The following is a 24,170-nucleotide window of genomic DNA, read 5'->3' as shown; positions in this document are numbered from 1 at the left end:
CATTTAAATCACCAAGAAAAGCTAAAATAAAGAGGGGGGTAAGGGGGAGTATCTAGAAATCTATTATTACATATGTATTAATATGTTAATATCACCTTTCTGAAAGGAAAAAAACCTCTCAATGTTATTATTTGACAGACTCTGCTTTATAGTACCTGTGTGAGGGGCCCTAGAACACTGGATACAAATAGAGCTATGTTGGTATATCAGTATGTACACGGAGACTTTCCTTTTGTCATATTATCCTTGTAATGTAAGATGATTGTTAATAAAAATCATTTAAATCGACTTGCTGGCCTCAAATCTTTGCCTTTCCCCCACCCCCATCTCCCAACCCTGGTCCTGTTGTCCTCCATTATTTTCCAGAACTAGTGTCAATAAACATTTATTTAATTACCCACTGTATGCCTAACCTATGTGTACTAACCTGAGCGTAGGGGTACAGAGCTAGTTTGTGGAGGTAGATTTGAGAGATGCCGAGGAGATAGAATTGGTAACACCTGCCAAATTGGGGTGGATGGAAGAAGGTGCTGAACTGGCTGTTCTCTGAGGTCCTTAGAATGTAAGCTACTTGAGGGCAGGGACTGCTTTTGCCTTTGTTTCCCTAGCACTTGGCACAGTGTCTGACAAAGTTGGCATGAAATAAATGCTTTTTGACTGATGATAGATTATTAAATGGAATATTAATATGGAGAGGCAGCATGACTTCATGGAGAGAAGCCAGCCTCCAGGTCAAGAAGACCCAGGTTCAATTCCTACCTCTCATAGCAACACAACTATTGGCAAGTCAATTTCCATTCCAAGCTTTGGGCAGCTCTGACTATAAATTGACAAGCAGATTACAGTCTGCATGGAGGGAGGGAGACTCCTCATCATGGAGATGACCATTCTTATGAAAGTACAAGCCCAGACGAAAGCAATGACAGTGATCATAATGACTGTCTACAGAATTAGGAAACCTTGTAGAATATGGGGAGGCCTCCATCTTCATGTCACTAAGTCCCTAATTCTCTTTCTAAGCAGGGAAGAGAAGTTTCCTTTCCCTTGCCACCAGTGTCTTTCCCTCACAGCTCCTGATGATACCCAGGGCAAAGGCCTTCACTGGCTTATACCATGATGGTTCCTTTAACAAAATGGTAGCCATTAGGCAGTATTTCATGAGACTGAGGTCCGTCTACCCACATGCCAGGACTCAGAGATTACTTAATCATCATGCTTCAGTAGATAGCTAGAACCAAATCCATTTCAGACACCTACTTTTCAGAAGTACATTAGGGCTTTGGAGTTCTTCCCTCCCTCCTCTTTTCATGACCCAGATTTGCTTTGAAACCACTATAACACTTGGCAATTGGAGGAGAGAGGAAAGAGTCATTTCTCCTCTTGATGACCAGGTCTCTCCTTGCCCAAACCCTGGGTTAGTTTTTCTAGCTGTAAAAGGACTTATATGGGGCAAAATCTCTGTCACTGACCTTTTGACGGTAAGCTGTCCCTAGAAGAGGCCAAGGGCATGAGAGGAGAAGACACAAGGACCTACGTGAAGTGTCTGAGAGATGGTTAGAGAGGGAGCAGAACCAAAGGCCTGTCTTGCCCTCCATGTGAAGGGCAACTTCAGTGTGGGATTTCATCACTGGGGAACAGGCTGACTCTCAGCTGGTTTCCATGGCAACACTTGCCTTTCAAAGCCAAAGGCTGACTCTGCTCTAGTCCCCTCACAGGTAGGTGCCTCCTCCACTTGACTAGAGGGACCTGCTAAGGCAAGAGCTCATGCCAAAGGGCCATCTGGGCTGACTCACCTTCACAGGGTGAAAGAGGAGAGAATAGGGGCAGTGATCCAGTAACTTCCATAAGGAAAATGGCTGGAACCCCGAGGTGGCTGCCTACCACATCCTGTGCCTCTCTCCTTGCCAGGTATCTGCCCTGGGAGGAAGATGGGAGCTGATGGTTTGCCTATCCTGCATGTGGGGGGGTGGAGTGTTTCCAGCTGGCTCTATAGATCTAGAAAGTCTTTGGTGGAAAATACCACTTGGGCACTTAAACAAATGAGAAATGGTTTATCCAGGTTCTCAAGTGACATGGCTGGGGCAGAGTGCCAGCGCCTCAAAGGGCCCCAGAAAACTCACTGTTTGAGCTGACAGAGACATTAGAGCATAGAATGCCATAGCATTTGAACTTCAAATGTGATATTCAAACCAGAAAGGACATCAGAGAATTGTATATTAAAGCTAGAAGAGGTATGAGAACTTAAAAAACATCAGATCTGGAAGGAACCTGGAAAAAAATGTCAGGGCTGGAAGAGACCTTAGATCACATAACAAAGAATGTCAGGGCTGGAAGGACAATGAGTGTATGAGCCAGATAGGACTTTAGAATTTAGAATGGCCAGTCTGGAAGGGACCTGAGGAAAGAGAAAGGAATGTTAGAGCTGGGAAGGACATTAGTACAAAAATCATACAATGTCTGAGTTGGAAAGATAATTAGAACATAGAATATTGAATATAAGAGCTGAAAGGGATGTTAGAAGTCATCTAAGGGCTAAGGAAGGACAGCTACTGGGACAGCCAGAGGGCAGTGCCTTAGACATGTGTAAAGTTGGGGCATGGGGGCCAGCAAATGTCTGAGCTAAGTGCTCTAATGGAAGGGCAGTTTGGGGCACTTAGGCATGATCAAGTGTCACCAGCAGAGTCCTCCTTGAATGTCCAGATGTAGTGTGGAATTTTACCTGAGTCCTAGAAATCTGTGCTGCTGGAGACAAAGTTCTAGAAGATCTGACCGACCTGAAAATGCTAGAGGTGGGGTGAGGATGCTGGAGGACTCAGTGCAGAGAGGCTCATGATCAAGGAGTTGGCCATGGATGGCACCTTGACAGCGCCTCTGTCGGCCGAGGTCAATGGAATTTGAGAATTTATTTGTTCCCTTCTCACCCTCCGGTATGTGGACATCAGCCCAGCTTCTCCAACTCTTTGTCCAAAGGAAGATGATGTAGCTTTCTGACTTTTTTTTATTTTCCAGGACCTTCAAGGTCCCTTATAACACATCTCTCGGGATCCCAGGACCCAAGTGATGTTCTTAGTGATGACCTTAATGATGTTCTACTTCAACCTACTCATTTTATAGAGTAAAATTTTATTTTATTTTATAGAGGATGAAACTAAAGCCCCAAAGATGAAAAGCGATTGGCCCAAAGTTACACAGGTCAGCAAATAGAAGCACCAGGATTCAAACCCAGGACTGTGTGATTCAGTAAAAAGAAGACTGAACTTGGAGTCACGGGTTCTGAGTTTGAGTCACAGCTACCTGTGCTACCTTGGGCAAACCACTTAAGCCTAGGATTTGGTTTCCTCATCTATAAAATGAGAGGGTTTTACTAAATGGTCTCTAAGGTCTTTTCCAGATCTATTACCTCGGCTCAAATTCCAATGTTCCTTTTACTACATCATATTGCCCCCTACTCAAATTATGTGTGGACTTTCTGACTTTGGTCACCTAACACAAATACATAGCATTCTCTTCACCCTCTCTACCCAAATAGTCTATGAGTCTCTTGAAACCAGGGCTTGTATTGTTGTCTCCTGCCCCATCCTTGAAAAAAACGAGTAGCTCAATGACTTAAGCAAGTATCAATATGTCAAGGCTTTAGGATTTCAGCAGTGGGGACCACCAGGGTAGACCACAGCCAGCTATGAATTAGTAGATACAACCAATGGAAACTCTTGAGTAGTTTAAACTTCACTGAGTATGTGTAGCAATAGCCACAAGATTTCTTCTCTTGTTAACTATATCATATTAAGTTAACTAACTCTTAGAGAGTAATTAGGGCTCCAAAACTTGCTCAATGATAAATAACCAAGCAGTGTGAGATGTTCAATTGCAAGCTGGGTTTCTCTATCTAGTATTTTATATACCATGCCTCTAATCTTGCACACAATAAGCACTTAGTAAGTGTGTGTGTGGCTTCACATGCATCAGATTGGCAAAGTTGGCCAAAAAAGGAAAATGACAAATACTGGGGGGAGGGAGTCATGGGAAAACAGGGAACATTGATGTAGTGTTGTTCTGGAAGGTAATTTGTAACCCTGCCCCCCAAAACTATAAAGCTGTATATATCCTTTGACCCAGAGCCTATATCCCAAAATAGATCAAAGAAATAAGAAAAGGACCTGTATGTACAAAAATATTTATAGCAGCTCTTTTCTGGTGGCAAAAAATTGGAAACTTAGGGGGTATTCATTAATTGGAGAATGGCTGAGCCAGTTATGGTATGTGTATGCGATAGAATACTACTGTGCTAGAAGAGATAAAGGGGACATTTTAAGAAACCTGTAAAGACTTATATGAACTGATGTAAAGTGAGGTGAGCAGAACCAGGAGAAAAATTTATACAATAACAATATTGTACACCAAGCAACTTTGTTCATCTGTACAATATTGTTGTTATTCAAAGAACCTGATCAACAAAATTACCAATCACAATTCCAAAGGACTCATGATGAAATATGCTATTCATTCCCAGATAGAGAAGTAAGAGTCTCACAATATATATTAGGCTTATTTTTTTTGACATGACCAATGTAGGAATTTGTCTTTACTTGACTGTACATGTTTGTAATAGTAGTTTTATTTTTCTAGCTTTGTCAGTGATGGATGGGATGGGGAGATGGGAGGCAGAGAAGGCAGATTTTCATTTGAAAATATTTGTTGACTAGAACTGAACCTAACTGAATAGGCTCCAAACACAGATACCTCCTCCAGAACCTGGGCAAGAAAGAAACTATCACTCAGATATCCCAGTTGAAGGTTATTTATTTATCACAAGGTGCTTCTCTGTTCTCTGGCACCATCACACCAGACACATAACAACAGCAACTCCATGCTGTCTCCTTGTGCTTCAGATCATGGTTGAAATACAAACACCAAAACATTTAGCACTGAACAGACAACAGGAAACTGGGACACAGGATCACCAGGGATAGGACTCTCTTGATCAGCTCCCTATCCCCCAATTCCATTTGTCATTTCATTCACTTCCCACACCTTGGACTCCTTAAAGTTGAGCAGCAACCGGCTTCCTGTCAAAAATACTTCCAGGGATTTCCTTTGGCCATTTTACTGAAGGATTTGCATCTAGGACCACATCTGGGATAGATGCACATGGGCATGCAGCATCTCTTTTCCATAGTAGATTCCCAGTAAATGGTGGCTGATCCATTTGGATTCAATGCAAGAAATAATGACATGGAGAGATATTCTCCCAGACCTCGGGTTGAGTTCTGGAGGGAGCAGATGTTTTTCTTTTGGATTCTAGTGGTAGCTGTATTTGCCTGAGCTAGTATCTCTTAATTGTCTCATCTCTGATTCATGTCCTTGATTCAGTTCTTTAGAGATTCCTCCATAGTGAAATACACATAGGTCTATCCTAGAATGGTGTGCTCACTTGACTTTGGGGGCCACCATAAACAAGTCCATTACATATATGGTCAGATGACACAACAAAGGATCTTCTTACACATGGGCAACTGGGACCAACAAAGGTTGAAAATTCATTAGGATAGAGTTCCAGTGTGGGACAGCCATGGTGAGACTGTTCTATCTTGTTCATTACATCAACATAACAATACACATTTATAGCACATGTTTAGGTTTACAAGGGGTTTTCTTTAACAACAACCCTTCAAGGTAGGGAGCACTTATCACTGATTTACACAACAGGGGCTTGGAGGAATCTGGAATTGAGAGGACTTGCCCACATCTACTCTGCTAGTAAGTGTCACCTCCAAGATTTGGACTCAGGTCTACTGACTCTAAAGCCAACTTTCTTTCCACTACACCAAGCTACTTTCTAATAATCATGATGGTAATAATTCACTGAATCCACAGATAAGCCTCAATCCCAACACTTTCATTCAATTGCAAAATCAGACACTTTATCCACCAATGCAATAGTTGACGAAATATGAAACATGAAAGGACAATAATAGATTGACCCAGAACCATTTATATCCAAACATGAAAATAAGAAAAACAAAAGCTCAAAGTTTTACTGGATATGTGATTTTGTTGGTTTTAAGAACCCCCCCCACCCCAGTTAGTAACATCTTCTACCAATGCAGATGGGCACCTTCTTTGCAATGTATTTGCTCTGGGTTTTGCCTCGGACACACAGAGGTTAAGTGAATTGTCCCGGGCCATACAGCCAGCATGTGGTCAAAGAGGGACTTAAACCTAGGTCTTCCTGGCTCTAAGACTAGTCTTCTATTATTTTTCTCAGCCCATGGTGCTCTGTGGCTTGTACAGAAATCCATTATCTCATTTGATCCTTTTAATAATTCTGAGAGGGGTGTTCCTGTTTTTCCATTTTAAAGATGAGGAAACTGAGGTTCAGAAAAGTTACATAATTGGGAAGCAGAGCCACCCAGTGGAAAGAACTAAGCATGAAGTCTCAGGACCAGCTTGGCCACTTACTTCCTATGTGACCTTGGGCAAGTCATTTCACCATTGTTTCAGTATTTTGACCTCTAAAGTGGGCGGGGGGTGGACTAGATTACTTTCTGAGACCCTTCTTGAGAGTAGAAGTAATTTCTTTCTAGAACAGTGCCTGGCAAATAATAGGAGCTTAACATATACTTGTTCGTTGTTTGACCCCATGATGGTTTGACCAGGGATACATAGCTAGTAAGTATCTGAAGTGGGATCTGAAACTAGGTCTTTCTGACTCTTAATCCAGCATTCTATCCACTGTACCAAAAGGCATTTTCATCCAGCGCTGGTAAATGAAACCAAGATAATTATAATAGGATCTCGATTATAATAGGATCTCGATTATTAATAATGGACTTGGGGACAAATAGCTAAGACATGATCTTTCTTTTCTTAGAGAACTCCAAATAGAGTCAAACTCAGGTCCTTTGACTTCACATCCACATACTTGCCATTATCATCAAAGTCATCTGTAACATCTCAAGTTTAGAATAATGAGGACAACACAAATGGGCATAATTTAAGAGCCAGGATTAGAGGGCCTTTGTTGGGAGGGAGGGGGCAGAACTACTAAAGACCCCATGGCCCAAAATACTCAAAGGCATTGTCAGGTAAGAAGAGGATGATTTAAGGAATAATTCCTGAATGTCTTGGCTCCTGTAAGAAATTCCAGCCACTACACAGCTGGTCCACCTTCAATGTCTCAATTCCTAGTATAAGAAACCTAGGATTTTCACAAAAACGATGTGAGAAGTTACAACCAATGAAACATGGCTGATGGATTACTTCTTTGAGAGTCCAGGTTGAGTGTCCCACAAATTTCCTCCTATATGAACCCTGGTCCCTTGTCATAATACAAGGGCCCACTGAAATTGTGAAAAGGTGGCTTTGCCCACAAAACTCAAGAGTGTGGTGCAACCAGATCCAAATATAATCGAGACCTATTTAACAAAATAAACAAAAATACAATATAACATAGATAATAAAAGTGTGCAGGTATCTCTTTCTATTTGAGTTTGATGCCTCTGGCACAGAAGAAAGTTAGATTTGGAGTCAGGAAACCTGTGTTTCAGTCACAGAATTTCAAAAATGGAAGAGACTTCAGAGGTCATTTGGACCAACTCATACCTGAACAGAGTTTCCTCATCTGAGTGTTCTCTGTGTTGATGAAATGATAGAGCTAGTCCCTATTCCCTAACAACACCTGTGAAGAGTAATCCCCATTATGATGCACCTGACAAGTGGTCATTCAGCCTTGACTTGAAGATGGCCAATGAAGAGGATGCTGCTCCTTCCCAAGATCATGTAGTCTACTTTGGGATAGCAATAATGGGTAATAAGTTTTTCCTGACATCAGACTTAAATTTAAATGCAAATTCTACCTGTTGCCTTTGGTTCCACCCTCTAGCTAATCTAATTACTGTTCTATATGACAGTCATTCAAATGTTTAAAATCCACTACTATACCCAGCAATGTGAGGGGGGCCAGGTCCTACCAGCTCACAGGAGCCCACTGTTAAATTTTCAGTATAAGAACTTGCACCTCAGAAATCACAATGCTACAAATCAAGACTTGATTTATCATTTTGTGGATTGTCTAGATTTAAGAAAGTGATGGGGAAAATGTTAATAACGCAGATTAAATTTAAAGGTGTGTCATGCATGACTTTTTTTTTCTTTTCCAGAGAGCCAGATGTTAAATATTTACCTTGTGACCCTGACTCCAAGTCTTCTCATTTTCAGTTCCTTCAACTCATCTCCATATTGTCAGTCTCAAGACTCTCCCCCATGCTGTTTGCCCTTCTCTGGGCTATTTCTAGGTTATCAATAGAGTTCCTAAAATGTTTCACCTAGAACTGAATACAATATTCCAGGTGTTTTGATTAGGGCAGAGAATCTTAGCTATCATCAACTTACCCCTCAATACTAGGCCTCTCTCAACATGACTTAACATTGCAACTTTCTTGGCTGCCAAAGAATACTGCAGACCTATTGAACTACCTGGCCATTAAGATCCACAGATCTTCAGATGGTGCCATCTAGCTGGCCCACCTTGCACATAGGTGTCGTTACATTGGTTGTCCCCCAAGCCTGGAATGTTCTCTCTCCTCCCTTCTGTTCTCTAACTTTTCTGGATTTCTTCAAGACTCAGCTCAAATCCATATTCTGCAAGAAACCTTTCCCAGTCCCCTCGGCTATAGTATCTGAGATTGCCTTCCATCTACTCTGGCTATCTTTTATGTGCCCAGTTATGAATTTGGTGTCTCCCCATTAGAATGTATATTCCTTGAGGGCAGAGACTATTTCTGCCTTTGTTTTGTTTTGTTTTGTTTTGTTTTCTTATTTTTGCCTTTCAAACTTAGCCCAGCATCTGGCACATAGTTGGTGCTTAATAAATTCTGGTTGACTGATTAGTAAATGTTTGCTGAATAGAACTGAGGTCAGAAGGCATTCTGAAATGAGCCCCACAGTGTTTATCCACATCCCATGATCTAAAGATAGAGATACACATCAGGGTAATTAGAATGTTAAATTCTGGCATTTCATGGGCTATGTGTTCTAAGGTCCATTCCAGTGCTAACACATGATGGTCTAAGGTTCCATTCTGCTCTGCCATTCCATGTTCTAAGGTCCTTCCTACAACTGACATTATATGTTCTTAAACTCCCCATTCATTTCTTTCTTTCTTTTGTTTGTTTGGGTTTTTTTAATGGTGGAGAAATGAGGGTTAAGTGACTTGCCCAAGGTCACACAGCTAGTAAGTGTCAAGTGTCTGAGTCCAGATTTGAACTCAGGTTCTCCTGAATCCAGGGCTGCTACTTTATCCACTGTGCCCCCATTCATTTCTAATAGTCTATTTTAGGGCCCCTTCTAGATTTGACATTTTAATTTCTGAGTTCTAAAGTCCCTCCTAGTTTTCACATCCCATGTTCTATGTTCTAAGCTCCTCCTCTATTTCTAACGTTTTATTTTTAGGATCCTTCAAGATCTGGAATTCTTTTTTTTCCTGTCTTCTAAAGTCCATCTTGGTTTTGACATCCCATGTTCTTTGTTCTCAGGTTCCTCCCAGATCTGACATTCCACATTGTGAAGTCTCTTCCTTTCATCTCTGCCACTCAGTGTTCTAAGTTCCCCTCCAGCTCAGATATTCAATTGCTAAAGGATCCTTCCAGCACTGACATTATCTTGTATTCTGTAAAGTTTCTGTCTGCTTTAACATTCAGTATTTCTTTATTCTAAGGTTCCTTCTGCCCTTATCGTTGTTTTAAGACCCCCTACAGCGCTGGTGTTCTATGATCATAGCGCTAGCTTTAAGGATAAGGATAAGTGTCATCTGACTTAGGCCAGACAGGAGGAATTTGTTGTTTCTTCCTCACTGACTTTATTTCATAGATCAATAGGGTCTAGGACTGGAAGGAACTTTAAAGATCATTTAGTCGGATTCTCTCCTTTTCTACATTAGGGAAGGGGAGCCCCAGAGAAGTTAAGTTGCGTAATGTCACACAGGTGTGATTTCCATCCACAAATGTCTATCAAACTCTTCCCACTCCCACCAAGACTTCTAGACTATCCATCTCTGATTCCTTCAGCCATTCCTTCTAGAACCGGCTTCCACCATCCTCATTGCTTTTCTCCAGCTATACTCAATTGTGCATTTTCCTTTAAAACAAAACTAAATTCAGGGGCAGCTAGGTGGCACAGTGGATAGAGCACCGGCCCTGGATTCAGGAGGACCTGAGTTCAAATCCAGACTCAGACACTTGACACTTACTAGCTGTGTGACCCTGGGCAAGTCACTTAACCCCCATTGCCTCACTAAAAAAAACTGAATACAAAACTTGTAATAGGGTTTGACCAGAAGTTTACTGTCCCCCAATATCAACTCTACCACTTGCCCCTCTGCTCTTAGAGATTCATTCTTTTGGCTGTTGAAGGACATGCTCACTCTGAATCTTTTTCTCCAGGCTAAGCAAACCCAGTTCCTTCAGATGATCCTCAGATGGTAAGTTTTCCAGTCTTTTCATCATCCTAGCTCCTCTCCTCTAGACACTCTCCAAGTTGACAACATCCTTCCGACAATCTGGCACCTAGAACTGAACACTACACACATTGTCTGATCAGGGCACAGGATGGCAGGCCTGACCCTGAAAAATAGCCATGTATTACATAAAGGTCATCCTTTGGGTGCTAAATTCTGTGAGCTTAAAACAGATGTGACACAGCATCTTTTACTGAATGGAAGTGCATGGGCTAGGTGCCAAGAAAACTACAGGTACTGGTGATCTTAATGGACTGTTCATCTGCATCCTTCATGACCTCTCTGCTGCATCTGCAGCACACCTACCTACCCACATACATACATGTGTCTGTGTATATGTATAATACACATGATACATCTGAGACCGTCAACCACATTCTCTTGGATATTCTCTCCCCTCTACTACAGTTTCCTGGTTCTCCTTCTATATATTTGACTGTTCCTCCTCTGTCTCATTCACTGGTTCTTCATCCATGTCACATACACACACACACACACACACACACACACACATTAACCATGGGTGTGCCTGCCCTAAGGTTCTATCCCAGGTCCTCTTATCTTATCTCACTTGGTAAACCCATCAACTTCCATGGGCTCAATGATCATCTCTATACAGATGATCCCCAGCCCCCTCCTGAGCTCTCATCCTGAATCACCAACTGCCTTTGGAGCATCTCAAAACTGGATGTCCTATAGGCACCTCAAACTCAACATGTTCAAAATGGAGCTCATTGGCTTTCCCTTTTCCCTCTTCCCAACTTTCCTATTCCTGCCGGGGGTCCCATCAGCTTCCTAATCACCCAAGATATGGGCATCTTCCTCAGCTCCTCATTCTCCCTCACCCCCAAATATGCAATCCATTACCTTTACTTTTTTCTCTCTCTCCTCTTCTCTTCTCTCTTACATACATATTGTATACTATTATACATATGTATATACACATATGTATGCATGTGTGAATGAGTGTGTATATGTATGTGTGTATGTGTATGTATATATGTATTTGTGTATGTACATGTGTATTCTTCTCTCCCCTCACCCAGCCACCACACTGGGTCAAGCTTTCACCACCTCTTACCTGGACTACTGAAATACCTGTCTAGTTTTCTTCTCGGCTTTGACCCTCCCCATTCAAATCCATTCTCCCCTCAGGCACCAAGGTAATTTTCCTAAAGCCTAAGTTTGACCATTACCCCCCCACACACACACACACAATTTGTCAGTCTCCCTGTGACTTCCAAGACTAAATAGAGAGTCCTCGCTTTAACATCTAAAGCTCTCTATAACTTGGCCTCTTCCTTCCTTTCTCATCTCTGTATACTTCATTCCCTTATATCTGCTGGGCCAAGGGACCCCTAGACACCGGGCCTTCTGCTATTCTTCCTATCCCAACCCTGAGCTTGTGAACTACTTATCTCCCTTGCCCAGAAGGCTCTCCCTCCTCACCACCACTTCTTAGCCACCTGACTTCAAGACTCAGCTCAAATCCCACTTTCTCTAGGACTGTCTTGGTCCCCCTAAGCTGCTAGTGCTTCTGCTCTCGGATCACCTTGTATTTGCTCCCTATATCTCTTGAATGTACTTAGTTATGGATCTGTGATCACCCCCATTACAATGGGAGCTCTCTGAGGGCACGGAATATTTTTGCCTTTCATTGCATCCCCAGAATTTAGCACAGTTGATGGAATGCCATAAGAGCTTAATAATGCTTGTTGACTGACTGACTGGTAGGTAATGGATAGAATTACTTAGCAGAAGCCTACTGCTTAATTCAGTCTCAGCCACATCTACAGGTGGACTTGCCTTTACCCATTTCTGTGGGTCTCTTGGTTTCTGCAGTGTCCTGTCTTCCTCTTCCTCTTTAGCTGGGTCCTTCCATGACTCAATTGGAGTAGGAATCCCTTTAGATGAAGGTGCAACCAGCTTGGGACACACCTTACAAGCCCCTACAGACAAAGTGAGAGTTTGGGCAGATTGCTCTGGGGTGTCCTCAGTCTCCTCCTCTAGCTCCTGTCACTTTTCTCCTCTTCCAGTCACCCCTTTCACTCACCCCTCTGCCTTATAGGGACCCAGCATCCTCCCAATCATTTGACTTTTTCCCTCTGCTGAACTTGGTTCATTTATGGGAAACTCAACTTTGTTGAACAGTAAAGAGCTAATAGTGAGTCACCTCTCCCAGGGAGCTCATGACCATAGGGTCATACAATTAGCCCTGAAAAGGACCTCAAAGACCAGAGGGTTCATGGGATATAAAGCTGGGGAAGATCACAGAGGCCATCTTGTCCAAACCCTTCCTGTCGCATTTATGTTTCAAAAAGGTAATCAAGCCTTAAGCCAAATGAATGAAGCCCCAACTTCAATGTCAGGCATAAGGAGACCAAAAGGAGGAAGCCTTTTTAGGGTCAAATGAGCCTTCTTGGGACTCTGGAAATCAGGCCACCCAGGCACTGCTCTGGAACACTCTGCCTGCATAGAAAATACAATCAATCCAAGCAGAGGAAGAGACCCGAGCTCGGGGAGTGGGATTCACCAAGCCAGGCCAGGAGGAACGGGGTCTAGCCAACCTGCTGCCAAGGCCAGGATCATAACATGGCTGTTCACACACTCAAAGGGAGAACATGGGTAAGGCAGAGATGAGAGGCCATGAACCCTGTGCTCTTAGAATGATAAGCAAGTCCGAGATGACAGGAGCAAAAGGGAATCCAGGCACACGGTCCTGCCACTGTCACTCCACAACCTTATGGAGAGCTAACAAGGGGCAAGAGAACATTCTAGGTCAATTCTCAGAGGCCATCTCTCCTCCTCCCTATCTCAAGCTCCTTGGCTCTCTATCTCCAATGCCAACCTTCCAGCTTACCAGGCACATCAAGTTCCCATTCTAGAAGATGTTTGAAGAGCCCCCAATAAAACTCTGCAACTGGAAAGGAAGGTTCCCAGTTCCAAAAGGAAAATTCTAATGGGAGATGCCAAGGGTAATCTGCAAATGGAGTGATGTTCTATCCTGACCTGTCTACTACATGTCCCGATTCAGCTGCTTACTCCCTTTGTAAGCTCAGAATCATATCTCCCCTTCTTGGGGCCTCAGTTTCCCTACATGTTCAATAAAGGATAAAGCAAATGAACTCCAAAGTCCCTTCCATTCCAGTATTCTACATTCTAAGACCCCTCCCACCTCTGACATTCTGTGTTCTAAGTCCCTTCCAATTCTGACATCCCATGTCCTAAGGGTTCCTCCTGCTCTCACATTCTATGTTCTATGTTATAAGGTCTGTCTGGCTCTAGTCCTCTATGTTCCAGGTCATATGATCCTTTCCAGCATGGATGTTATACTCTCTAAAGTCCTTTGGAGAACAAATATTTTATGGGTTCTAGATGTCCTTTTCCCCATTGGAGCAAAGGATCTACTTTTTAGTCCATTAGAATGCTAAAAGATAAGTGTCTGGCCAATAGGATCCCAAAGGCCAGGCACTGCTGCCTCCCTGAGCTCCACCTCTAAGATCCAGAAACCGTGTCTGTGCACACTCCTACAGCTTCTCGGATGCTTCCTCCTAAAGGCAGAAGGGAAAGACAATACTCCAGGCCAATCATAACCCTTTGGATTCTTCACTGAAAAGAACAGGTCCCCAGGAGACCCCCAGAACCATTTGGGCATCTCCTCTACCTACAAACTCCACCCTGGCCAGATATTGTTCATCCAGTTTTAGAGATGGCCAAACCAAGATAATTCAAGACCTCTTGAGTTGCCCAGTGCTCCTCAGTGAATCAAAGACAGGGAACAAATAGAACTGTGGTGTTGCTGGGCTCAGAGCATGGTGTTCTGTCCACCCAACCAGATCACCTTACAATGCTTGTTCTATTCGTGTGGCCAACTCTTTGGAGATTCTCTTGCTGGAGCAGGAGACTCCCAGATCTCAAGCTGGAAGGGACATCCGACAACCCATTCGTTTTTATGGTGGGGAAGCTGAGGCCCTGGGAGGGGACTCACCCAGAGTCACATAGATAGTAAAAGTCAGAGGCGGGTTTTGAACCTGCGTCCTGTGGCTGAAAAGCCAGGATCTCCCCACTGTACTGTGGCCGCCTCCCAACATCTTGGCCAACAAGCTGAGGAGTAACATTCTCCATAGGCCACTTGCTCTCCTTACAATGTGAACAAGGACACTGGTTAGGCTCGGATGGAGTATTCTGTGTGCAAGTCATTAAGCCTCAAGCAACTGCCCATTGGCTAATGGGTGCACCCATCTGTGCATGGTCAAAATGCAAAGGAAAGCTTGATTCAAGGACTACATAATTAAGTTAACCAAGGGAGCTGACCTTTCTGTGGCACTCAGCTCCTTATAAAAAGGAATTCCCTCACCCTGTGAGGTAGATAGTAGCCTCAGAGTCCCCATTTCACAGATGAGAAAACTCAGGCCAAGAGGGGTGATACATGGAAAGAAAGTGATAGGGCCAGAACTGGAATCCAGATTATTTTTAGTTCACAAGAGCATGGGATTGAAAGCTGAAAAGGGGAGAGCGATATTTCCAGAACTGTTTTTGAAAAACAAAATGGAATCAATAAAACTTATTTTCAAAAACAGCTGGTTGCCTCTTTAGGACCCCAGATCTGGAGATGGAGAGGGTGTTTGGGATTTCCTAGTTTACAGAAGGGAGGTCTTTACCTTTCTTGCCCAACGCCACACAGGTACTAAGAAGTAGAGCCGAGATCTGAACCCAGAGCCTCTGACTCCGAACCCAGCCCTCTTTCTGCCACTTCAATTCTCCATCACTGGACGTATCCAAGCAGTTTTTTCCTGGGGGGGGGGGTTGGGGAGCAGGGATTGGACTGTATGACCTTGAAAGTTACTCCCTATTGACATTCTGAAGTTCTTTTAAGTCTTAAAAAAATAGGGAAACTCTTATTTACTCTATCAACAGGAACATGGTGTTCGAGAAGAGGCATTTCAAAAATAATGAAATGTTTGTCAGATCAAGCTTTCCTTTGCCTTTTTTCCAAGGCCTGTCTGCCCATCTGTGTGTGGGCTGTCTCATGCACATGGGCTGGAACTCACCCATCTTTTTGGCAAGTAGGAAGGGAATCACTGTGTGCACTCAGTAGGGTGATCACCAAGGTCCTATTTCTGCTCCGTTGTCAGAGATCAAAGGCCTTTTTTCTTAGCACACAGTAAGTACTTAATAAAAGCTCATTGAGGGATGCACCTGACTTGCGATGACAGGGATCCTAGGGGGCCTCGGCCTTTCCAAACATCTTCCATGGTCTCCTGAGCCTATGATCTGGCTGAGAGTAGAATGGGGAGAAGGTGGGGAGACAGATGGATGAAGGCAGGTGGGACAAGAAGGAGGGGCCTCTTGGGGCTACATCTGGAGCTGGTGCCACATGGCAATCTGCCGGCGGGGATTCTTGAGCATCTCTTCCCAGTGGCTGCGCTGGGTACCGGAGGAGTGCAGGCCCAGGCTGCAGCGGCCCAGCACGTGGCTCTGGCCGGCCTTATCTTGGCCCAACATCTCCAGCTCCACGCTGGAGGCCCGCAGGAGATCATCGGGCACCTCAAACATGATCATCTCATTCCACACTGGGTTCAGCTTGTGCTTGGCCCGCTTTGTCTGCTTCTTCTTAAGCTTCAGGGCCTGGTGCTTCAAGGTCACCTTGACAGAGACATCTGCAAAGGATGGGGGCAAAGGGTTTGTAAGAGAGAGGAATTTGCTGAGTTTCTGCTTCATGCTGGTCCCCAGCCTAAGTTGTCCCCTCCAGTTGGTCTAACAGAGAGCCATGGGTCCCTTCTGCAACTTCTTAGGGCCCCAGTTAAACCAATAATCTGGGATCAAGGGACAGAATGGAAGTAACCACAGAATCTTAGAATTTGGGAGCTAGAAGAAACATGAGGGGGTAAACTGATTCAGCTTCCTCTGAAGAATGTTGGGATTGGGCCAAGGAACACGATCTTTCACCCCATCCATTCCTGCCCCATCTATGCCTAAGAATAATTGTGTGGAGGTTCTCCTAGTGGGGTTTTGAGTAGTTTGCATTTGTGGATCCTAGATTTTGAGCGGGAAGGAATGCTGAGCATGGTGGCACATGCCTTTCATTCAGGCTATTGAGAAAGGCTGAGGCTTGTGGATTGCTTGAGCTCTGGAGGTCTGAATTACCACAGGCTAAGCCTATTGGGTGTCCAACAAGAATATGAGGAACTCCTGGGAGCCGGAGGCCACTGGCCTCCCTAAGGAAGAGAGAACCAGCCCAGGTCAGTAAGCTACTCACATAACCATAGATCAGATCAGATTCTGTTAAGTGAAGGGGAGGCGTTCCAAAGCACTGTGAGAATTGGAGGTGATAGAGCTGTGGATTTAGAGTTAAAAGGGACCTCAGAGGCAATCTAGTCCAACTCCCTCATTTCACAGAGATGGAAACTGAGGCCCAGGAAGTGAAGTGACTTCGATTCAATAATTGAGTTCAAGAACTATTTATGAAGCACCTACTATGCTCAGGGTACTGTGCTAAGCACTCACCCAAGGTCATGTAGTAATAAGCATTTGAGGTGGGATTTGAATCCTGATTCAGCACTTTTTCCTCTGTTCCAAAAGAAGAAAAATCGCTAAGGATGGGGATGGGGAGAATAGAGAGGGCTTCCTGGAGAAGGCAGCCATCCAAGTGCAAATGGGGAGGGGGGTCAGGAATAAGCAGCACTCATCCTCCCTATACTTGTTTTCAGTGTCCTTCCAAGTCCATCGAGATGACTCGTCTCTTGGCCGACTGTCCAGCTGGATTCCTCTCATCTGTTTCTTGTTCTTTGAAAAAGGCTTTTTCAAACATTAACCTTGGTTCTACACTCATAGATTTAAAGCTAGAAAAGGCCCAAGAGTTCATCTCATCTTCCATTTAACAGCAGGGGAAACAAAGACTGAGAGAGGCAGTTACTTTCCCAAAGACGCCCAATCAAAGTTTCCAGGTGAGGAAAATGAGACCCAGGGAAGTTCAACGACTCTCCCAAGGCTGCCCAGCTAGAAAAAAGTATCAGAGACGGGATTTGAACCCAGGTTCCTCTAACCCCAGAGCCAGTTTGCATCTCACTTGTCTCTCAGCCTTCAAGCCGACCTCCTCTGACTCCAAACTTCCCACTGACCCATGTTGCATACCCAGCCCAAATTTTACTCGCGGCAACAAAAGTGGATACCCTGACTCTGAGGGTGAAAGGCTTCTGAATGCACTGCCATAAACTTCTCCCAGAAATTCTAAGACCAATGCCTGTATAAGAACTCATACTATTTAAAGTTGGAAAAGGCCTTAGGATCATCTGGTCCAATGGTCTCATATTATAGGTGAGGAAACAGGCCCAGAGTGGGGAAGGGACTTGACCAAGGTCACAAAGGGCAAAAATTCAATCCTCAATCCCCTAATGCCAAATGAAATGTATTTCCCATTATGCGACGATGGATTTTCAGATATAATCTAACTGCCAAGGCCAGTTTCAATTAACTCAGGGTTATGAAAGCTAATGTGGGAGTAATTACAACTCAATGTTTATTGCTATAATTATCGCCCCTGGGTGGTTTAGTGTTTCACTTCGCCAATGATATTTGAGAGGCAAGTGCTGTAAGAGGACTGACCTGAAGCGAGCTAGAAAGAAAATCCAATAAATCCAATAAACATTTATTAAGCACCTACTATGTGCCATGCACTGTGCTAAGGGCTGGGGATGAAATTAACAAAAAGATAGTTCATGCCTCCAAGGACCTTACAATCTAGTGGAAAAAGACAAGGAAGAGAGAGAAGCAAGGGATGGAAAGGAGGAAGGCAAGTCTGACTTTGTCCCCTTGCTTGGGATCCCACCAGTGAGGCCGATGATGCTAGTGTTCTGGAGCACCCAGTACCTTTCATTCAAGGATGTTAAACCCAAGTCTTGGGAACTCCCTTTGGTCCCTATAAAGGGGTCCCAAGAATTTATGATGTCATGGAAAAGTGCCAGTCCTGGAGTCATGGGACCGGAGCTCTGGTCCCAGTTCTGCTACTTACAGGTGAGGGATCCCTTCGGGGGTTCAGTTTCTTTCTGAGAATTAGAACTATTGCAAAGGGGAAAGGGCTGCTCCTCAGGGGACACTTTCAAAAGCTTTCGAACATGCACTTGTTGTCACTGATGCTAGGGAGCTTATTCTTGCTCAGATGTTGGACGAGGCAGCTGCTGATGTCCCTTCTATCTCTGAAGTTCTACCATTCTCTGATTCTGCATTCTGAGAGCACAGTGAGATTCTCGGGCAACGAGTGAAAGATTCCTTCCTGTCCTTTGGTTCTGTGTGGTTTAGTGGGAAAATCTATGAGTTGGGAGAAAGGGAACTTGGGTTCGACTGAGTTCTGTTATTTATTAGCTGTGACCTTGGACAAGTCGCTTTTCCCTGGACCCTAGTTTTCTCTTTTGTAAAATGAGGGAGTAGAAATTAAAGACCTCTAAGGTCCTTCCCGCTGTCAGTTCTATGGTCCTGGGCCTCCTAAACCCATGAAGCCACACTGGTACCAATGGCGAGGTGACTTATTTCAGACATTTGGGGAGCCCTGGCATCGAGTAAGGAAAGTCTCAGGGTCCCGGACCCTGAAAGGAGGCCATCTAGCTAGGCACCCTATGTACACTGGCCCCCACAACAAGCAGATTCTCTGAGCCTCAGGTCCCATCAACTAGCCCCCGCAGACCTTCTGCCATCACACACGCACAGCTGGTATGAAGGTGGAGAACTGGCAAATTCTGAAGAGAAGGAAAGCTGGAGCTAAGCAATGATTGTATCTCTAGTATCACGGCCAGATGGCTAAACTTGGGATCAAGAAGGCCTGAATTCAGATGCTGTCTGGGACACTTCCTAGCTGTGTAACCCTGGGCAAGTCACTTCATCTCCCTGTGCCTTAGTTTCCCCACAAGCAAAATGGGAATAATAATAATAACACCTCTCTCCCTTTGTGGTGAGGATCAAATGAGATAATAGATGGCTTCTGCCCATTGAAAGCTCTCTGCAAATGCTAGTTATCATCACCACCACCACCATCATCATTAGCCAAAGAGGGGGTGTGTGTGCAATGGCAGGGAAACCAGTGTCTTCTTATATAAATGACTGTGCTTTGAAGAAATAAGGACCAAGATAGGCAACTGAACTCAGATCAATGCAATGACAAATGCTCACTCCAGAGCTCAGAGGTCTGTGATGCTAGACATGGAAGAGGTGGGCAGACAGGCTGCCCACGCTGCTCAGGCAGCCAACCAAGGCACACTTGGTTTTCTTGGGACAAGGGAAGGTTGTGGGATGGGGAGAATGAAATATTCTTGATGTCAAAATTAAAGACATTACTAAATTTTTAAAAAGAAATATGCTTTTAACATGGTTTAAGAAGATGATTAGTGTATGTGTGTGCATGCACATGCATGAGTCTGTGTATGTGTATGAAAGTGTATGTGTCTATACACATATAGACACACATATATAAAGACATGTGTGAGTATGCCTGCAGGAGTATATGTATATGTGTAAGGGGACGGCTACACAGATGTATTTATTGTCTTTTTATATAGCTATGACTCCCTTGCCTATAATAACAAAAATGATAAATAAGAATAATTTCCACTTGGAAACACTTTCTCATTTACTACAAACCTGTGCTGCGAATGCTGTTATTATCCTCATTTGACAAATAAGGAAACTGAGGCTGAGAGGTGTAGTGACTTGTCCAGGGTCACACAGCTGGTGTTTGAGGTAGGATTTGAATCCAGGCCCTCCTGACTCCAGTTCCAGCATTCTATCCACTATCTACAATGTGGTAGAAAGAGCATCAAATTTGAAATCCCATGGTCTAAATTCAATCCTGTCTCTACCTGCGAGACCTTGGGCCAGGTGCTATACCTCTCTAGATCACAGTTTCCTCATTTATAAAATAAGTGAGTTGAGATAAATGACCTCTAAGGTCCCTTTCAGCTCTATACCTATGACTCTCTGCAAAGCATTTTCCTTGAAAGAGCCCTGCGGAGTGACTATCATTGTACCCACTTTACAGATGGAGAAAATGAGGCTGAGAAAGGTGAAATGAGTTGCCCCTGCCCCTATAGCTATAGGTGTGTGAGGGAGGGTGGGAACCCAGCTTCTCCTGTCTCCAGCTCTAGCAGTGTCTTCCTTACATTTAAAAGCTGGATGGGGATATTTCTATTTTATAGGTAAAGAAGCAGAGTCCCAAGATCACAGGATCTTTGAGACTTGCAGGTTTGATACCGTCTCGCAAACAAAGAACCTGAAGCAGAGAAAGGTTAAGTGACTTCACCTCAGTCATACAGCTAGCAAGTATCTGGGGCAGGATTTGATTTTGGGACTTCCTAACTGTACCACCTTGAGAAAAGGATTGCCCAGACTCATGGGTGGCAAGTTATGCTTGTAGACTTAGAGCTGGAAAGAAATGTAGAGATCCTTTAGACCAACAGTTCTCCAAGTATGATCGAGTGCCCTTGGAGCCCCCTGACACCCTTTCAGGGGGTCCATGAGATCAAAATTCCTTTCATAATAATAACAAGTTTTACTTTCTAAAATGATAAATAGAGATAGATATAACCCACACAAACAAAAGCTTTAGGAGGAGTACAAAAGGGCCCTGAGAAGGTAGGGAAAGAAAACGTGCATTTATTAAGTGTCTATTATGTGCCAGGCACTGTGCTAAGCTGACAAATATTATCTCACTTGATCCTTAAATCAGCTCTGGGAGGTAGGCACTATTATTACCACTTAATAGTTGAGGAAACTGAGGGTCACACAGCTAATAAGTGACTGAAATTGGATTTAAATTCAAATTTTCCAGACTCTAGGCTCAGCCCTCTGAGGCACTGAATCACCTGTCTAAGACCAAAAAGTCTGAGAACTGCTGATCTAAACCAACTTCTTCCTTTTACAAATGAGGAAACCAAGAGGTAAATGGATTTCCCCAAAACACATACATGGCAGTTGGTAGAGGTCATATTTAAATTCAAGTCTACTATCTCTCTCCCATGCCCATCCCCCCAAAGGCTCTCTTCCCACGTGTCCCCTGGGGTGAGATTAAAGGCACTACCCATCCCTCCCAATGCTGCCCACTCACCTTTCCCCAGGACATCTTTGGACTGGTTGGAATGCAGATTCTTTGCCTTGATCAGAACCACGAGGAGACGGTTGGCTGCTGGGAGGTAGCTGATGGAGAGGAGGACTTCGCCGGAGCCAGTGGCCAGGGCCTGGGAAGGGTAAAGAGACCCATGCAAAAAGGTTGACCCTGAGCTGGCTTCAGTCTGAGCGAGGTAGGGTCGGGACTAATTACCCATCATGAAGTCTGGTGGACAGTCAGGAAATCTTGAGACCTCAGCTACCACAGCATATCCATTTTCTATACAATTTCTCCAATGAACAGAAAGAGTGTTGAGTAAGAAAGATCTGGGTTCAAGACCCTGCCCTGATATTATTATCTGTGTGACCTTGGGCATGTGACTTTCCCCATCGGTCTGGTTCCTCATCTGCAAAATGAGGGGGTTGAGGTAAATAATCTCAAAGCCAAGGTTCCAAAGCTATTATGTGAAAGTTGAGAAGTCACTTGATCAGAGTCAGGAGCAGAAGACTCAAGATGCAAACTAGGGTCAAGCAAGCCCACATTTATTAAGCACCTACTATATACTGTATACATGCCATAAGCACCTACTATGTAGGTGCTGTACTCCACAGTGAAGATTCAAAGACAAGAAATGGGACAATCCCTCCACAGAAGGCGCTCATAACCGAATGGAGATGACAACAAAGATATATACAGGGCATCCCCAAAGTCTTTGTGCAGTTTAAGCTAGTAAAACTTTATGTCCGTTAAGACTTTGGAGATACCCTAGAAAGAATAAATAAAATAGAAAGTCATTAAACACAAGGTAACTTAAAATGGAGGACATTAGCAGTTGAGGGGATCAGGAAAGAAATCAGTTATGCTTGAATTTTATCTTATTTTATTTTTTTAATGATTGGCTCTGACTTTATGTATTATTTTTAGGGGAGGCAAGCTGGGTTAAGTGACTTGCCCAAGGTCACACAGCTAGTAACTGTCTGAGGTTGGATTTGAACTCAGGTCCTCCTGACTCCAGGGTGAGTGCTCTATCCATTGCACCTCCTAGCTGCCCCTTAAACTTTATTTTCAAGGAAGAGAGGGACACTAAAAGGCAGAGGTGAGGAGGGAGTGCATTCCTGGCATGGGGGATGGCCTAATGAAAAGGCTTTCCTGGGTGAGAAACAGGGAATGAGGTTAGTTTCCAGTGGGGCTGGAAAGATAGGTTGGGGGCAGGTTGAGAAGGATTTTACAAGCTAAATAGAGGAATAAATTTTTTTAATATAGGAATTTATATTTCCTAGAGAAAAGAGTATTAGTATTGAATATTACTATTGAGTAGGGCTGTGACATGGAGAAATCTGTGTTTAAGAAAAATACTCTCAGTAGGATTGAGAATGAGGTGGAGTAGTGAGATCTGAGGCAGGGAGACCAAAGGGAGGCAGTGGTGATCATCCAGGCCACCAGTGATGAGGACCCAAACTGAGGTGGCAGGAGCATAAGTAGGAAGGAGTTGGGTGTGAAAGATAAACAGAAAGAAACTGATTGCACAAGGGGAGGGAGCAGGAAGAGCTTGCTATAATAACAAGGCATGAACCTAAGAACTTGGAAGAATGGTGATGTCTCTGGCAGAAAAGAGGAAGTTTGGAAGAAGAAAGGGCTTAGATAGAAGGGGAGTGCTTTACCCCTGTTGGGTGTGCAATGTCTCAGGGGAGTCCAGTCTGAAATGTCCAGTAAGCAGGGGCAGCTAGGTGGTGCAGTGGATAAAGCACCGGCCCTGGATTCAGGAAGACCTGAGTTCAAATCCAGCCTCAGACACTTGACACTTACTAACTGTGTGACCCTGGGCAAGTCACTTAACCCTCATTGCCCTGAAAAAAAAAAGGTAACAGGAAATGTCCAGTAGGCAACTGGGGATATGAGGCCAAAGTCAGAGGAGATAACTCTCACTCTAAAGCCCCTGTGTTTCTTCTACAACATCAAGCTCATCTACTCCATATGAGGAGGAGAGGAGAAAGATAGAAATATAAGTAACAGGAAAAATGGCTGAATGAGTTGTGGTATATGATTGTGATAGAATACTACTGTGCTATAAGAAATGATGAGTTCAAAAAAAAAGGAAGAAAGAAAGAAATGTTGAGCTCAATGATTTTAGGAAAACATAGGAAGACTTGCACAAAATAATGAAGAGTGAAATGAGCAGAAACAAGAGAACATTATATACAATAACAATATTGTTTTAAGAACTAATTTGAGGGGGCAGCTAGGTGGCGCAGTGGATAAAGCACTGGCCCTGGATTCAGGAATACCTGAGTTCAAATCTGACCTCAGACACTTGACACTTACTAGCTGTGTGACCCTGGGCAAGTCACTTAACCCCCATAGCCCTGCAAAAAAAAAAAAAGAACTAATTTGAGCAATTAAGTTTTTTTGTCTGTTATAAATACCCAAATTAACTATAAAGGACATATGAAGAAAGATGCTATCTGCATTCAGAGAAACAACTGATAAAAAGAAGTATGTGTAGAATGATTTTACATATATATACATACATACATACACATTTGCATATACATATATACATATATA

The 24,170-nt window shown here is 43.7% G+C and overlaps 1 protein-coding gene across 1 annotated transcript in view; it reads right to left on the bottom strand.

Moving 5' to 3' along the window:
* Positions 1 to 4,782: 4,782 nt before the first annotated feature.
* The window catches only part of SYT13 (synaptotagmin 13), a 60,547-nt gene continuing 41,159 nt past the window's right edge, over positions 4,783 to 24,170 (bottom strand). The window contains exons 5-6 of the mRNA XM_043970022.1: positions 21,606 to 21,735; positions 4,783 to 16,173 (exon numbers count right to left, since the gene is read on the bottom strand). Of these exons, the coding sequence (XP_043825957.1) occupies positions 15,869 to 16,173; positions 21,606 to 21,735 (435 nt within the window). The 3' untranslated portion in view covers positions 4,783 to 15,868. The remainder of the gene's footprint in view (positions 16,174 to 21,605; positions 21,736 to 24,170) is intronic.

This window comes from Dromiciops gliroides, chromosome 6, assembly GCF_019393635.1.
Source record: "Dromiciops gliroides isolate mDroGli1 chromosome 6, mDroGli1.pri, whole genome shotgun sequence".
NCBI lineage: Eukaryota > Metazoa > Chordata > Mammalia > Microbiotheria > Microbiotheriidae > Dromiciops > Dromiciops gliroides.
Note: the sequence above shows the minus strand (reverse complement) of the source record. Positions and strands in the feature narration are given on the sequence as shown.